Source organism: Nerophis ophidion, linkage group LG14 (assembly GCF_033978795.1).
Source record: "Nerophis ophidion isolate RoL-2023_Sa linkage group LG14, RoL_Noph_v1.0, whole genome shotgun sequence".
Lineage (NCBI taxonomy): Eukaryota > Metazoa > Chordata > Actinopteri > Syngnathiformes > Syngnathidae > Nerophis > Nerophis ophidion.
This window is the reverse complement of record NC_084624.1, coordinates 11,228,065-11,245,276: the sequence shown is the minus strand read 5'-3', so window position 1 is coordinate 11,245,276 and position 17,212 is coordinate 11,228,065. Positions and strand designations below refer to the sequence as shown.

The 17,212-nt window shown below is 41.1% G+C and overlaps 1 protein-coding gene across 3 annotated transcripts in view; it reads right to left on the bottom strand.

The window, feature by feature from the left end:
• st3gal3b (ST3 beta-galactoside alpha-2,3-sialyltransferase 3b) overlaps positions 1 to 15,937 on the bottom strand; it is a 202,146-nt gene extending 186,209 nt beyond the window's left edge. For 2 of the 3 annotated variants that reach the window (XM_061919835.1, XM_061919836.1), the window contains exons 1-2: positions 15,687 to 15,937; positions 258 to 402 (exon numbers count right to left, since the gene is read on the bottom strand). In XM_061919835.1, coding sequence (XP_061775819.1) covers positions 258 to 366 — 109 coding nt within the window. In that variant the 5' untranslated portion in view covers positions 367 to 402; positions 15,687 to 15,937. The remainder of the gene's footprint in view (positions 1 to 257; positions 403 to 15,686) is intronic. The other variant, XM_061919834.1, reaches the window with a different exon arrangement.
• Between the last annotated feature and the right edge of the window lie 1,275 nt (positions 15,938 to 17,212).

The following is a 17,212-nucleotide window of genomic DNA, read 5'->3' as shown; positions in this document are numbered from 1 at the left end:
AAAATCTGATCAGGATTTTGCCACAACACTCATGGATTTACCACTGAATGATTTGGAAAAACAAAAAGAGTCTGGCAGTTATTGGGAGGAAAGAGGAAATAAATTAAGAACACAGACTGAGAAGAACAGATCGCTCACAAGCAACCAGCACAATACGCACAACCAGACTTAATACAAAAAACTGTACACAAGTTTCCAAAATATGACAAAATGATGAAAAAAAAGGTGGCAGCGGACAGTCTACAGGTCTGACTTACGTAACTTCTGGCCCCATACGTGTAGGTGTAGCTTCCCAGAGGAGTAGTAAATGAAGCCGAGGACCAGCATGGGGCACAGGACGAACAGCAGCTTGCGAGTGGGCTTCATGGTCTTCAGTCATTCACATGGCACCATCCAGGACATCTGCACGCCACACGAGCAGAGGGAGAGAGGTTCAACTTCCACATGCAATACTGGACTGGAAATGCTGGGTTCGAGATAAGGGCGATGAAGAGATATAACCAGCGAGCATTAGTGCCTGAGAGGGCCACGATTACAGGGAGGAGTGTCACGCTGTACATCGTTTCATTGACATCGGTTTGATTGATTGATTAAAACTTTTACTAGTAGATTGACCACTAAATGGTAACAACCGAATACGTTTTTCAACTGGTTTAAGTCGGGAGGTCCACGTTAATCAATTCATGGTACAAATAATGTATTTGCTAATTAATTTAAAACCTCTTCTCACTCCGGCGCTTACCAAAGGCATGCGGTAAATTTAGGCCTGCGCTTATAAATTTGAGTGTGATGTAAGGATACCATCATGAAAAGCACATTTAATAAAAAAAAAAACACGTTATTATGGTCTTACCTTTACTTATAAACGATATCCACGCGCAGCTCCTTCTGATCAAAAGCATCGATAACTTATTTATAGAAGTCTTCCTTATAGCTCGGTTGGTAGAGCCGCCGTGCCAGCAATTTGAGGGTTGCAGGTTCGATTCCCGCAAACGCCATCCTAGTTACTGCCGTTGTGTCCTTGAGCAAGACACTTTACCCACCTGCTCCCAGTGCCAAACCACACTGGTTTAAATGTAACGTAGATATTGGGTTCCACTATGTAAAGCGCTTTGAGTCACTGGAGAAAAGCGCTATATAAATATAATTCACTTCACTTCACTTCATCTTTCTTCAGTTTTAAAAGTCTCTCTGTCTCGATGGAGATCTTCCTTTATCACCTCCTGCTTCGATTGAAAGTCCAGTTTAGAAAACTGTTGTATTTTAGATATGTAATCTTCCATGTTAAAAGTGCAAGCGAGAGGAACCAATAAACGATCGCCGAGTAGTCGCAAGAAGGATTACTAGTGCCCTCTACCACCAGGAGGCGAGAGTCATTTAATGACTCATATTTGACACACGCAGCTATGGTATATTAATAATAAATCATAGGCATCAGTGTCACCGACATCCCACTGGGTGTGAGTTTTCCTTGCCCTTATGTGGGCCTACCGAGGATGTCGTAGTGGTTTGTGCAGCCCTTTGAGACACTAGTGATTTAGGGCTATATAAGTAAACATTGATTGATTGATAATAAAACATAGCTGCTTACTGTTCTTTTTAGCATTTTCAATAGCTTGGACCTTAAATCCTACTGAATAGCTCTTAGTCTTCTTCCCTTTACGCGAATTTCAAATTATTGAAATCAACCTCTTCCATTTTGACAATGAAGTGTCACTCGTGACGTGACGAGTTTGACCCGGCGGAAATTTTAGGCATATGCTAATTATTTTGCGAAACGAGTTTGACCCGGCGGAAATTCTAGACATGCACTAATAAAATTAAGATTTTCCTAAACGAGTTTGACCTGGCGTTAATCCTGAGCCGGCGGTAATGCTAAACATGCGCTAATTATTTTGCGAAACGAGGTTTGACCCGGCAGTAATTCTAGGCAGGCACATACTATATACCCGACGGCAATTCAAGGAAATACGTTAGGCTTAGTGCAAGTTGTATTACTCTGTCCTCCACCCTGAGCCGGCCCACTTTGGAGAAGTGGGTAGGAGTGAGGTGTGATCTGGGCTGGGGGTCTAGAAGTAACCTGACTAGCTTGTTCAGGGATGTTTGGAGTCTATATTTGAGGGTTTTGGAGGTGCTGGGGTACCAGGAGGAGCATGCATAATCGAAAAAGGGTTGAATGAGAGTTCCCGCTAGAATCTTCATGGTGCTTTTGTTGACCAGAGAGGAGATTCTGTAGATAAATCTTGTTCGTTGGTTGAAAGGTTTCAACAGAATAGACTGGACTATTAATCTTGGTTTTTAAATATGATACCTACCGTATTTTCTGGACATTTTGATAGATATTTGAGCGCCGTGTGTAATGTTCTATATTTTCCAATGGAACGTATATGCAGCAATCAGGACCACATCATTTGCAAAAAGCAGAGACCTAATCCTGCAGTCACCAAACCAGATCCCCTCGACTGCGCCTAGAAATTCTGTCCATTTAGGACCAGTTTAGTAAAAAAAAAAAAACATTATACAGGATATATTTGCAGTGATGGGGGGTAACAAACTACATGTTTCAACTACATTTCCGACTACAATAGCTACTTTTTGAAGCAATAGCGAGTCCAGTAGCGTAGCTATTTATAGAGCCATGTAACGTAGTAGCTACAAAGAGACAAAACGGACTTCAACTCATCCATTACTGATGTTTGTCACGCCCGGGGATCCAGCGGGAGAATAAAGAAAACAAAAAAAATACGGAGAAACTCCATGGAAATTGGCCGGTTTACGCAAGGCGAGTCACAACTGGCTTCGGTCAGGGCCATTCAGAGGCAAGATAGGGCGGGCCGTGACGCTTTAAAACCGGGAAGCAAAATTTGAACGAACTGCCCATCAGCGGTGAGGTTAATTTTTAATGATCAATTTAATATTTCCAGTGACTTCACCCTCATTTTGTACATGGCACCGCAACTTTGCAAGTAAAATAAATGTTAAATTGTTAAAAAGCCAGACAGAGGCCATGTTTCCAGATTGTGTTTATTATAATTAAACTGGACGTTTATTCTCTGCCCATTTGGAATGTTGTATATTAAGTTGAGATATATATTTATATATATGTAGTGTTGATGTAGCAAGCTATTTTTGCCGTGTAGTTCGTAGTGTACACATCTCTGGGGATAACTTCCCCTGTCGCTTAGCTACATCTAATGGAGAGTAACTAGTGGCTTGGATCAGTTTTTTTCAACCTTTTCTGAGACAATTTGGTGCCAGAACCACAGAAAACAATAAAAAAAAAAGAAACAGCCGATATTGACTGTAAAAAGTCGTTCTCGCAATTGTTGGATATGAATCCAAACCATAACTAACCATGCAACACTATAGCTGCACTTTGTGGACGCCGTCTGCTGCTCCACACTCTGCAATTCTGTTTTTGTTTACTTTGCAGCCAGTGCTTCAATGCCTTTTCTTAGCGGCACTTGCCTCTTGTTTATTTTTGGTTTAAGCACTAGATACCTTTTTACCTGCACCCTGCATATTGTGATCTCGACAAACCCTGTTCCCGACATCTACAAAGCAATTAGCTACCGGCTGCCACCTACTGAAATGGAAGAGTATTACACGGTTACTCTCTAGACAGCACCGACACCCAACAACGGCACATTTGCGAATTATAATTACTGTTTTGCAGAAAATATTTTTAACCCAATTAGGTGAAATTACATAATCTTACGGCACACCAGACAATATCTCACGGTGCACTAGTGTGCCACGGCACAGTGGTTGAGAAACACTGGCTTAGATTACTACATTTTCCAAGTAGCTTGCCTAGAACTGCATATACTGTATGTACTATCGGGGGTCACCAATCAGTTTGGGTGGGTCCTAGGCCTGGAAAACGTCAAAGATCCTTTTTTACAGGTTTTCGAGAAACTCTTAATATCTAAATAAACTTCAAAAGATTTGAGACTGTCTGAATTATCACAATAGGTTTAAAGGGGTCTTACATGTTATGATTTTGTTCTGCATTGAAAACACTTCCGTGGTCTATACCAGTGTTTTTCAACCACTGTGCTGCGGCACACTAGTGTGTCGTGAGATACAGCCCAGTGTGCCGTGGGAGATTATCTCATTTCACCTATTTGGGTTAAGCGTCGTGTCAAGGGTGTACCCCGCGTTCCGCCCGATTGTAGCTGAGATAGGCTCCAGCGCCCCCCACAACCCCGAAGAGGAATAAGCGGTAGAAAAATGGATGGATGGGTTAAAAATATTTTTTGTAAACCAGTAATTAACTAGTCTGCAAATGTGTTGTTTTTGAGTGTCTGTGCTGTCTAGAGCTCGGCAGAGTAACCGTGTAATACTCTTCCATATCAGTAGGTGGCAGCCGGTAGCTAATTGCTTTGTAGATGTCGAGAACAGCGGGAGGCAGTGTGCAGGTAAAAAGGTATCTAATGCTTGAACCAAAAATAAAAGGTGAGTGCCCCTAAGAAAAGGCATTGAAGCTTAGAGAAGGCTATGCGGGACGAAACTAAAACTGAACTGGCTACAAAGTAAACAAAAACAGAATGCTGGACGACAGCAAAGACTTACTGTGGAGCAAAGACAGCGTCCATAATGTACATCCGAACATGACATGACAATCACTAATGTCCCCACAAAGAAAGATAAAAACAACTGAAATATCCTTCATTGCTAAAACAAAGTAGATGCGGGAAGACATAAAATTGCTAAAGGAAAATACCAAAAAAAGAGAAAAAAACACCAAAATAGGAGCGCAAGATAAGAACTAAAAAACACTACACACAGGAAAACAGCAAACAACTCAAAATAAGTCACGCCGTGATGTGACAGTACACCTACTTTGAGACAAGAGCTATAGTGTTGGTGACGACTTTTTACTGCCAACAGAGTTACGTTTTTTCATTATTTCTGCTGGTGGTGTGCCTCCGTGGTCAACGTGGAATTATTGTCTCGTTGTCCCTCCTACTGCAATACTTGTTGTGACACCTGCCTCTTTATATGTGTTGGACACGCCTTTCTACTTCCCTTTTGTCCACGATAGCGACGGGAGAGGTAGGCGTCCACACGACGACAGAAAAGTGTATTTTGTCTCGTTGAGAACTCAAGTTCACTATTTCTTGTTCTGTATTATACTTGTGTAGGGCAGGTGTCGGCAACCCGCGGCTCTTTAGCGCCGCCCTAGTGGCTCTCTGGAGTTTTTTCAAAAATGTATGAAAAATGGAAAAAGATGAGGGGAAAAAAATATTTTTTTTGTTTTAATATGGTTTGTCGTAGGACAACCATGACACAAACCTCTCTAATTGTTATAAAGCACACTGTTTTTATTAAACATGCTTCACTGATTCGAGTATTTGGCGAGCACCGTTTTGTCCTACTAATTTTGGCGGTCCTTGAACGCACCGTGGTTTGTTTACATGTACAACTTTCTCCGACTTTCTAGGACGTGTTTCATGCCACTTCTTTTTCTGTCTCATTTTGTCCACCAAACTTTTAACGTTGTGCGTGAATGCACAAAGGTGAGTTTTGTTGATGTTATTCACTTGTGTGGAGTGCTAATCAGGCATATTTGGTCCCTGCATGACTGCAAGCTAATCGAGGCTAACATGCTATTCAGGCTAGCTGTACATATTGCATCATTATCCCTCATTTGTAGCTATATTTCAGCTCATTTAGTTTCCTTTAATGCAGGGGTAGGGAACCTATGGCTCGCGAGCCAGATGTGGCTCTTTCGATGACTGCATCTGGCACTCTGATAAATCTGATCTGACATTGCTTAACATGATAAATAATGAATGATTCCACTTGTAATAAGTGTTAAAAATAATGTTCAAAACATAAAACATTCTCATGCATTTTTAGTCCATCCATCCGTTTACTACCGCACCTGTTCAAGAAGTTTCGTTAAGAAGTTATTTATTATTGGTTAGTGTGGAGCTTGTCCTCCTGGGGGTTCTTCAGACCACCAAGCACCGACATGAAAGCCCGTTTCAGGGTTCCATCCATCCATCCATTTTCTACCGCTTATTCCCTTTCGGGGTCGCGGGGGGCGCTGGCGCCTATCTCAGCTACAATCGGGCGGAAGGCAGGGTACACCCTGGACAAGTCGCCACCTCATCGCAGGGCCAACACAGATAGACAGACAACATTCACACTCACATTCACACACTAGGGCCAATTTAGTGTTGCCAATCAACCTATCCCCAGGTGCATGTCTTTGGAGGTGGGAGGAAGCCGGAGTACCCGGAGGGAACCCACGCATTCACGGGTAGAACATGCAAACTCCACACAGAAAGATCCCGAGCCTGGATTTGAACCCAGGACTGCAGGAACTTCGTTACACTATTGTTTTATTTTTCAATAAGTCTCTCAGTTGCTTTCCAGCAATTGTATTTTTCTCTTTCGTTCTCGCTGGCGCTCTGGCTCCAGCCCCAACCCCGTCTCTCCTCCTGGCTGCTGCTTATAACAGAGCGACAGGTGATTAGATAACAAGGCTCAGGTGGGCCATCTACGCAGCTCTCGCTGATTTCGAGGCCGATCCTGGCACACCCCAGTTCGCTGCAGACCCGCGGGCCACGCCCCCTCCACAGTTAGCTTCAGAATAACAATATTATTACAAAGAATAAGAGACTTATTATACTCTAGAAATGTTAGTCTTACTTAAAAATGTATGTGTTTAGTTGTGTTCAGTGTTAAAAAAAATATTATATGGCTCTTACGGATATACATTTTAAAATATTTGGCTTTTTGGCTCTCTCAGCCAAAAAGGTTCCCGACCCCTGTTAAGTCCTCATAATTCAATTTATATCTCATGACACTATCTGTATGCAATATGGCTTTTATTTTTTTGCGGCTCCAGACATATTTGTTTTTGTATTTTTGGTCCAATATGGCTCTTTCAACATTTTAGGTTGCCGACCCCTGGTGTAGGGGCTCAACAATTGTCGGAAAAATATTGACAACGTTTTTATTTCCTGTATCGTCAGTTGCATTAACACAAGTAAAGTGCGGCCGAGCAGCAACCCCCGGTCGTGTTCATTAAATTTTACACACAAGGCAGAGGAAGAGAACACCGGTTACACATGGTGTAATGATAAGTGTGACCAGTAGATGGCAGTCACACATAAGAGATACGTGTATACTACAAGCTGACACCAGTAAACAACACCAAAACTTTAAATGTTCCTTTGAAAATATAGAACATTACACAGGCACTCAAAAACCTGTCAAAATGTTTTAGTACGACTTTGATAGTCTGTCGGCGCATTACCGTCAGACGTACTGTGCTACAAAATACGAGTATTATGGTGTGTGTTTAAGGACCGCAAAATGGTACCTATTAAGAAACATTGTATGGAGTTTTGTTTTGCAATATTACCGTATTTTACGGACCATAGGTGCATTAAATGGGTCATGTTATTTTTTTCTAAATGTAAAACACTTCATTGTGGTCTACATAACATGTAATGGCTGTTTGGTCAAAATGTTGCATGGATGATATTTTACACATCTTCAAGCCGCTTTCCGACCGCAGAGTTTCCCTTAGATTGCTAAGGTACCGGTGGCAGTTGGGTCGTGGTTAAGCGCGTGGTAGGAGCATGACGCCGTCTTCAGAGAATTTGCCATAATGATATGACATTCTAGAAAGTCTCAAAAGAATGTACACATACATTCAAAAACAAATCTGTTATTAATTAGTATTAATATGCAATTTTTACCTTTCATTGTTTTGCTCTATTTTCAATTGTTGCTACTTATTGTACAGTGTATTTTGAGAATTGTTTTCTTTATTTAAAACGACAGGCAACATATCTAGCATCTTTTTCTGGTGGTGTTATGGACTGTACTGTGGTTCAGAGAACACAGGGATTGTCGATGAGTCAAAATTCCCCAAAAAAAGTGACGTTCTCTAAAATTTGGCCCATCACAAAGGTTCGAGTGCCACTGAGAAGTTTTTTTTCCCCTCGGTCTTTGAAAATGGAACCATTGTTAAAGATATTTTGCATTTGAAATTTTTTGTTACATGCCTACAAAAACTAAAAAAAGTTGGTTTTGGACAATAAGGCCTCAATGTTCAAGATCACCTCCTAAAAGGAGGCTTACCACAGCAGGCACAACATTGAGTATTTGTTGAATTAGGTCCTGATGTTGAGCAACTCAAACTTAAAGGGGAACATTATCACCAAACCTATGCAAGCGTCAATATATACCTTGATGTTGCAGAAAAAAGATCATCCATCTCTTTAACCGATTTCCGAACTCTAAATGGGTGAATTTTGGCAAATTAAACGCCTTTCTGTTGATCGGTCTTTTAGCGATGACGTCATAACGTGACGTCACCGAGGTAACACACCCGCCATTTTCATTTTCACATTACAAACACCGGGTCTCAGCTCTGTTATTTTCCGTTTTTTCGACTATTTTTTGGAACCTTGGAGACATCATGCCTCGTCTGTGTGTTGTCGGAGGGTGTAACAACACTAACAGGGAGGGATTCAAGTTGCACCACTGGCAAGAAATCTGCCGCCAGACCCCCATTGAATGTGCCAGAGTGTCTTCACATTTGACCGACGATGACAGACATGGCACAGAGATGTAAGGATAACCTGCAGATGCATTTGCAACGATAAAGTCAACGAAATCACAAAGGTGAGTTTTGTTGATGTTGACTTTAATCAGACGTATTTGGTCGCAGCATGACTGCCAGCTAATCGGGGCTAACATGCTACGCTAATCAATGCTAACATGCTATTTACGCTAGCTGTATGTACATTTGAAACTAGATACCCACATTTAATGCGAAACAAACACTTACTCATCGACGGATTTAAGTTTCTCCAGTGTCACAAGATGCGAAAGTCCTGATCGTTTGGTCCGCACATTTTACCGGCGATGCTAATAAGGCAGCCATGCTATGGGCCATTTTATTAGGTACACCCATGCTATGGCTGAATAGCGTCAATAGCTTCAGTTTCTTCTTCAATTTCGTTTTCGCTATCTGCCTCCATAGTCCGACCATCTGTTTCAAAACATGCGTAATCTGTTGAATTGCTTAAACCGCTGAAATCCGAGTCTGAATCCGAGCTAATGTCGCTATATCTTGCTGTGGTAACCGCCATGTTGTTTGTATTGGCAGCACTGTATGACGTCACAGGGAAATGGATAGTCCGCATTGCAAATAGCGAAAATCGAGAACTTTAAATCTTTTTTTAGGGATATTCCGGGAGGTGTAAAATTTTGAAAAAAACTTCGAAAAATAAAACAAGCCACTGGGAACGGATTTTTATTGTTTTTAACCCTTTTGAAATTGTGATAATGTTCCCCTTTAACACTGGAACCAAGGTAATGCTTTTGGATGACATTTAATCAATGTTTGGTTCTGACGTTGATTAAACCTAGGGCTGGACGATATGGCCTTTTATTGATATCTCGATATTTTTAGGCCATGTCGCGATACACCATATATATCTCCATATTTTGCCTTACCCTTGAATGAACACTTGATGCATATAATCACAGCAGTATGATGATTCTATGTGTCTACATGAAAAAATTCTTCTTCATACTGCATTAATATATGCTACTTTTAAACTTTCATGCAGAGAGGGAAATCACAACTAAGTCAATTGACCAAAAGTGTATTTATTAAACAATTATTAAGCAGTGGCACAAACATTGAAGTCATTTCCAAAACATAAAGTGCAAGATTGTCAGAGACATTTTAAAACAAGCTATGAGTGCACTTTTGTGCATGATGTCACTAAGATGACATATCAAAACTACTCTAAATTAAAGTGCACTTTTTGTACAGAACGCCACTACAATAGTTTAAAACAAATAAAGTGCACTTTTGTGCATGATGTCACACAAGATATTTCAATAACTGTCTGTGGAGATGCGGAGCCGACAGAGCGGCAGGGCGGAGAATGCGAGCGAGCGGCGAGGCGGGGCGTGCCAGGAGCGACGCCACAAGCGAGATCAGGTGCGTGGATCGCGCACCTGGACACAATTTATGAATCCTTTCGCACTGTTGAAAGGGGCGGCAGGTGTGAACGTGGGGAAAAAATATATATTTTTGTTATAAAATGTTTTCTGTCGTAGGACAAACATGACACAAACCTCCTTAACTGTTATAAAGCACACTGTTTTTATTAAACATGCTTCACTGATTCGAGTATTTGGCGAGCACCGTTTTGTCCTACTAATTTTGGCGGTCCTTGAACGCACCGTGGTTTGTTTACATGTACAACTTTCTCCGACTTTCTAGGACGTGTTTTATGCCACTTCTTTTTCTGTCTCATTTTGTCCGCCAAACTTTTAACGTTGTGCGTGAATGCACAAAGGTGGGTTTTGTTGATGTTACTGTCTTGTGTGGAGTGCTAATCAGGAACGTGAGGAAGGAACGAGAGGGAGACCCAAGAGAACAAACAGCGCATATAAACAAGGAAGAGAGCGACAGCGAGAGGCAGACGCAAAAGATGTGGACGGCTGAAAAGCGACACGGAGGAGCGAGCAGTGGGTGCGACGACGGCTGAAATGCAACCCGCGAAAGATTCTCTTGATTGAAAAAAAAAGAAGTTTACACCTGCTCGAAAATGTCTGTGCTTGGTGGCCCTGGGAACCCGCACGACAGCGAGGATCTGTCACACTGTCAAATTAAAAGGAGCTGCATCATGGGAAATCAAATCGCTATGTGGTAGGTTCCTGCGGACTTTATCTCCTTCTGTTGTTGACTATTTGTTTCATACGGTGTTGATGTGGAAATGGTTGCCTCTGCAATTTGTTGGTGTGGCACCAAACGCAGATGTTGACATGCGGAGTTTCAAGCATTCTTCATTCTCTAGAGTAGACTTTTTCAAATGATGAGCAGCAATGCTACTTTTTGTAGCAACAGTTTTGCCCCGCACTTGACAAATTACGGTCGTCTGTTCGACATTTTCCCGCTTTAAGTCAAACCACCGGCAGACGATGGACCCCCTGCTGTTTTTCTTGGGAATTAATTATTCCTTCATTTGTTACCAGAGTCGCACCTTCTCTCTCTAGTATTACCGATCGCACCACAGCTAATGTTACCCATGCCGCTACCTCTCTGCTCCGCGAGGGCGTATATACGTATATGACGTATGTAAGAAGGTGCGCTTGTTTTACGTCTCTGTCAGAAAGAGAGACAAGAAAGAGTGAGAAGAGCCTGTAGTGTAATGCCCGCAGCTAAAAGCAACTGCGTGAGAACGTATACTCCAATATCATGATATGGTCATTTTCTATATCGCACAGAGACAAACTCGCAATATATCGAGTATATCGATAGATCGCCAAGCCCTAATTTCAATAATGAATAAAGCAAAATACGTCCTGGGCCAAAAATCACTTCATATTCTCTACTGCTTGCTAGTGTTGCCATATCTGAGTTATTGTGCAGATATACGGGGAAATAACTACCAATGTGCGCTACATTGGCTAACCATCTTTCAAAAAAGATCAGTTAGAATAATACATAATGTTGGATATAGAGAACATACAAACCCTTTTTTTATTCAGTCAAAAATATTAAAAGTTCTGGGATTTGGTAAAATTGCAAACAGTTAAAATCATGTACAAAGCAAAGAATGTACAACAATTCTCAACTGAGGAGGAGAAATATAACCTTAGAGGCAAATCTAATTTAAAACATCTGTATGCACGTACAACACTTTGAACCTTTAGCATATCAGTATGTGGAATTAAATTATGGAATGGATTAAGTTAGGGCTGGGCGATAAATCGATACAATTAATATATCGCGGGTTATATTAAGTGTAACCCGCTTGTTATAGAAAATGACTATGTTGTAATACTTGAGTATGCGTTCTCACGCAGTTGATTTTAGCTGCAGGCTTTACACTACAGGCTTTTCTCACTCTTTCTTGTCTCTCAGACATAAAAGTAGCGCACCTTCTTACATACGTCACATACAGTCACGCTTGCAACATGACGTTGCACATGACACGCCCTCGCGGGTAACATTAGCTGTGGTGCTAACGGTGCGGTGCGAGTGGTAATACGAGAGAAAGACGGTGCGAATCCGGTAACAAATGGCAAAAATAAATGGATGGATCATTCGTATCTCAAAAACCCTTAAGGTGCATTTTTTTACAGTTAAAAAAACAAACTATTTTCCCCATTTTTGGTGTGGCGAGGTTGGGAGAGGGGCCGTGCCAGCAACCTGAGGGTTCCTGGTTCAATCCCCACCTTCCACCAACCTAGTAACGTCCGTTGTGTCCTTGAGCAAGACACTTGAACCTAGCTCCTGATGGGTGGTGGTTAGGGCCTCGCATGGCAGCTCCCGCCATCAGTGTGTGAATGTGTGTGTGAATGTGGAAGTAGTGTCAAAGCGCTTTGAGTATCTTCAAGGTAGAAAAGCGCTATACAAGTATAACCCATTTACCCATTTAAGAATAATTAAGTCCCAAGAAAAACAGCACGGGGTCCGTCGTGTTGCGGTGGTTTGGCTTCAAGCGGGAAGATGTTGAACAGACAACTGTAATACGTCAAGTATGTGGCAAAAGCGTTGCTACAGAAAGTAGCATTACTGTTAATTTGTAGCATCATTGCAAAAGTCACCCGCGAGAGAATGTCAACATCTCGGTGCCCCACCGACAAAATGCCCAAAGAACAATTTCCAGATCAACACCGGATGAAAAAAATGGTCAAAACAGGAGATAACGTCCACAGGAACCTACCACATAGCGATTTGATTTCCTATTATGCAGCTCATTTTGATTTGACAGTTATTGAAATATCTTGTGTGACATCATGCACAAAAGTGCACTTTGTTTGTTTTTAACTATTGTAGTGGCGTTCTGTACAAAAAGTACACTTTAATTTAGTGTTTTGATATATCATCTTTGTGACATCATGCACAAAAGTGCACTCATAGCTTGTTTTAAAATGTCTCTGACAATCTTGCACTTTCTGTTTTGGCAATGACACGAATGTTTGTGCCAGTGCTTAATAACTGTTTAATAAATACACTTTTAGTCAATTGACTTGTGATTTCCCTCTCTGCATGAAAGTTTAAAAGTAGCATATATTAATGCAGTATGAAGAAGAATGTTTTAATGTAGACACATAGAATCATCAAACTGCTGTGATTATATGCATCAAGTGTTCATTCAAGGCTAAGGCAAAATATGGAGATATATATCGTATATCGTGACATGGCTTAAAAATATCGATATTAATAAAAAGGCCGTATCGCCCAGCCCTAGATTAAGTAATGAAGTTAAACATTGTACTGATTAATAGTGCTTACAAAAGTACAAAGAAGAAGAATTAAGAGAAATACTTTCAACCTTAATGAAAATAAGACATTCTTCATCTCAGTATATTAATAATGACTGAATTAAGTACATATTACAAAACTGTTGTGTATAATAATTCTAAAAAGGTCAGTAAATAAAGGTATATATTTGTAAATGCTCTGAAGCGGGAAAGGGGCAGGATTAAATAAGCTTTGCTTCTTCCTACTCCTTTTCAGAGAAGTGTGTTCATGTTCGAAATAAACTAAAGAAAACATTTTAAAAAATGGTCCATGTTAATCGATTCATGTTGAGCTACCTCACCTAGCACACCTCTCATTGTTACGCACGCAAAAGTTGCAAAACTGTTCCAAACTTGCCTCTGCTTAAAGTAAAAAAGAGAAATATATAAATAAAGTATTGGAATAAAAGGTCAAATAAACACAATAAGCTACAAACCCCGTTTCCATATGAGTTGGGAAATTGTGTTAGATGTAAACATAAACAGAATACATGGATTTTCAAATAATTTTCAACCCATATTCAGTTGAATGCACTACAAAGTCAAGATATTTGATGTTCAAACTCAAACTTTTTTTTGCAAATAATAATTAACTTAGAATTTCATGGCTGCAACACGTGCCAAAGTAGTTGGGAAAGGACATGTTCACCACGTTTTCTTTTAACAACACTCAATAAACGTTTGGGAATTGAGGAAACTAATTGTTGAAGATTTGAAAGTGGAATTCTTTACCATTCTTGATTTATGTAGAGCTTCAGTCGTTCAACAGTCCGGGGTCTCTGCTGTCGTATTTTACGCATCATAATGCGCCACACATTTCAGATAAGAGACATGTCTGGACTACAGGCGGGCCAGGAAAGTACTCACAGTCTTTTACTACGAAGCCACACTGTTGTAACACGTGGCTTGGCATTGTTTTGCTGAAATAAGAAGGGGCGTCCATGATAACGTTGCTTGGATGACAACATCTGTTGCTCCAAAACCTGTATGGACCTTTCAGCATTAATGGTGCCTTCACAGATGTGTAAGTTGCCCATGCCTTGGGCACTAATACACCTCCATACCATCACAGATGCTGGATTTTGAACTTTGCGCCTATAACAATCCGAATGGTTATTTTCCTCTTTGTCCCGGAGGACACCACGTCCACAGTTTCCAAATATAAATTTGAAATGTGGACTCGTCAGACCACAGAACATTTTTCCACTTTGCATCAGTCCATCTTAGATGAGCTCGGGCCCAGCGAAGCCGGCGGCGTTCCTTGGTGTTGTTGATAAATAACTTTTTTCTTTTTTTTTTGCACTTACAGATGTAGCGAACAACTGTATTTAGGGACAGTGGTTTTCTGAAGTGGTCCTGAGCACATGTGGTGATATCCTTTACACAATGTCGTTTTTTGATGCCGTACCGCCTGAAGGGTCAAAGGTCTGTAATATATATGCTTACGTGCAGTGATTTCTCCAGATTCTTGGAACATGTAATGGTTAAATCCCTAAATTCTTGCAATAGCTCGTTGAGAAATGTTCTTAAACTGTTTGACAACTTTCTTACAAATTGGTGACTCTCGCCACATCCTTGTTTGTGAATTACTTAGCATTTCATGGAAGCTGATTTTATACCCAATCATGGCACCCAAATGATCCCAATTAGCCTGCACACCTGTGGGATGTTCCATATAAGTGTTTGATGAGCATTCTTCAAATTAATTAGTATTTATTGACACCTTTCCCAACTTTTTGTCACGTGTTGCTGGCATTAAATTCTAACGTTAATGATTTGCACAAAAAAATGTTTCAGTTTGAACATCAAATATGTTGTCTTTGTAGCATATTCAACTGAATATGGGTTGAAAATTATTTAAAAATCATTGTATTATGTTTATATTTACATCTAACACAATTTCCCAACTCATATGGAAACGCGGTTTGTAGAAAACGCGACCCCGCTGACTAAACAAACATAACGGAACTTTTTTATGGTCTATTTAACCATTACATCGCCATCATCGCCACATATGATAGAAGCTACTAGAAGAACCTTTGAGTGTGTTTTATCGGGAGTGGAGACAGAAATAAAATGTGATTGTCGGGAAGTGGGTTTTTTTTTTCGTCAAAAAACAAAAATGTCAGCTTGTTAGCTTTGGCTAAGCTAACCAGGCTCCGCTGGTACCGCCGGATGGCCTACGTTGTAGTCCGGGAAATGTGAGCCCACACCGGCTGCCAGGCGCCACTTTGCCCGTAACGGACCCCGCGGAAAAAAAAAAAAAAAAATCTCCATAATATCCTGAAAACAAGCCGCGTCTCATTGTAGTCGACGCAGCAGACGGGGGAGGGGAAAAAAGGTTAAAAAAAAATAAAAATAAATAAATAAAAATGAATGATTACCTTTTCTTCTCCGCGCCTGCTGCTCCCCAAACGAGCCCGCTAATTGACACGGTGGACGGGGCGAGACGAGGAGCGGGTTCTCGCCCGCCTCCAGGCCATGACGCGGGGAGTAACCTGGGAGCCGGGGACGCGCCAGACGACTGCGCGGATAAGCATGAAGACGCCAAGAGAGAAGAGAGAAGAGCGGGCAGTAGAACCACGTCCACCCGCCGCCAGGAGCGTTGGCCTCGGTCACGTGATGTGTCTCGCTAAATGAGGCACCCCTCCTCGGGCTAATGCGGACCGAGAGGAGGAGGGGGGGGACTGGGTCACGTGGTACAACTTTCTTTCATCACCCCCCAAAAAAAGGGATGCGAGATGACGTTAAGTATTTTTTTTAATTTGATTTGATTATTTTTTTGTGTGTGAAAATGCGCACTTTGTGATACACAAAACGAGAAACATGACATTTTTTCACGGACCGCATCGTGACCCCTTCTCTCCGTCCCCCCCCCCTAAACCTCGCTAGTGGTATGCGCCAAATAAGCAGTCTTGTTTTGGACTGCGACGTACAGGTTAGATTGATGTTTTCAACCTTTTTTCAGTGATGTACCCTATGTGAACATTTTTTTTAATTCAATTACCCCTTAATCAGAGCAAAGCATTTTTGGTTGAAAAAAAAAAAGAGATAAAGAAGTAAAATACAGCACTATGTCATCAGTTTCTGATTTATTAAATTGTATAACAGTGCAAAATATTGCTCATTTGTAGTGGTCTTTCTTGAAATATTTGGAAAGAAAGATATAAAAATAACAAAAAAATAGTTGAAAAATAAAGAAGTGAATCAATTATAAATAAAGATTTCTACACATAGAAGTAATCATCAACTTAAAGTGCCCTCTTTGGGGATTGTAATATTAATTCTAAACATTTCTTCACAAAAAAAGAAGTCTAAATCAAATCAAATCAACTTTATTTATAAAGCACATTTAAAGGCCTACTGGAATGAGATGTTCTTATTTAAACGGGGATAGCAGGTCCATTCTATGTGTCATACTTGATCATTTCGCGATATTGCCATATTTTTGCTGAAAGGATTTAGTAGAGAACATCCACGATAAAGTTTGCAACTTTCGGAGCTAAGAGAAAAGCCTTGCCTGTACCGGAAGTCGCAGACGATGACGTCACAAGTGTGAGGGCTCCTCACATATTCACATTGATTTTAATGGGAGCCTCCAACAAAAAGTGCTATTCGGACCGAGAAACGACAACTCCATCCATCCATCCATTTTCTACCGCTTATTCCCTTTCGGGGTCGCGGGGGGTGCTGGCGCCTATCTCAGCTACAATCGGGCGGAAGGCGGTGTACACCCTGGACAAGTCGCCACCTCATCGCAGGGCCAACACAGATAGACAGACAACATTCACACTCACATTCACACACTAGGGCCAATTTTTAGTGTTGCCAATCAACCTATCCTCAGGTGCATGTCTTTTGAGGTGGGAGGAAGCCGGAGTACCCGGAGGGAACCCACGCATTCACGGGG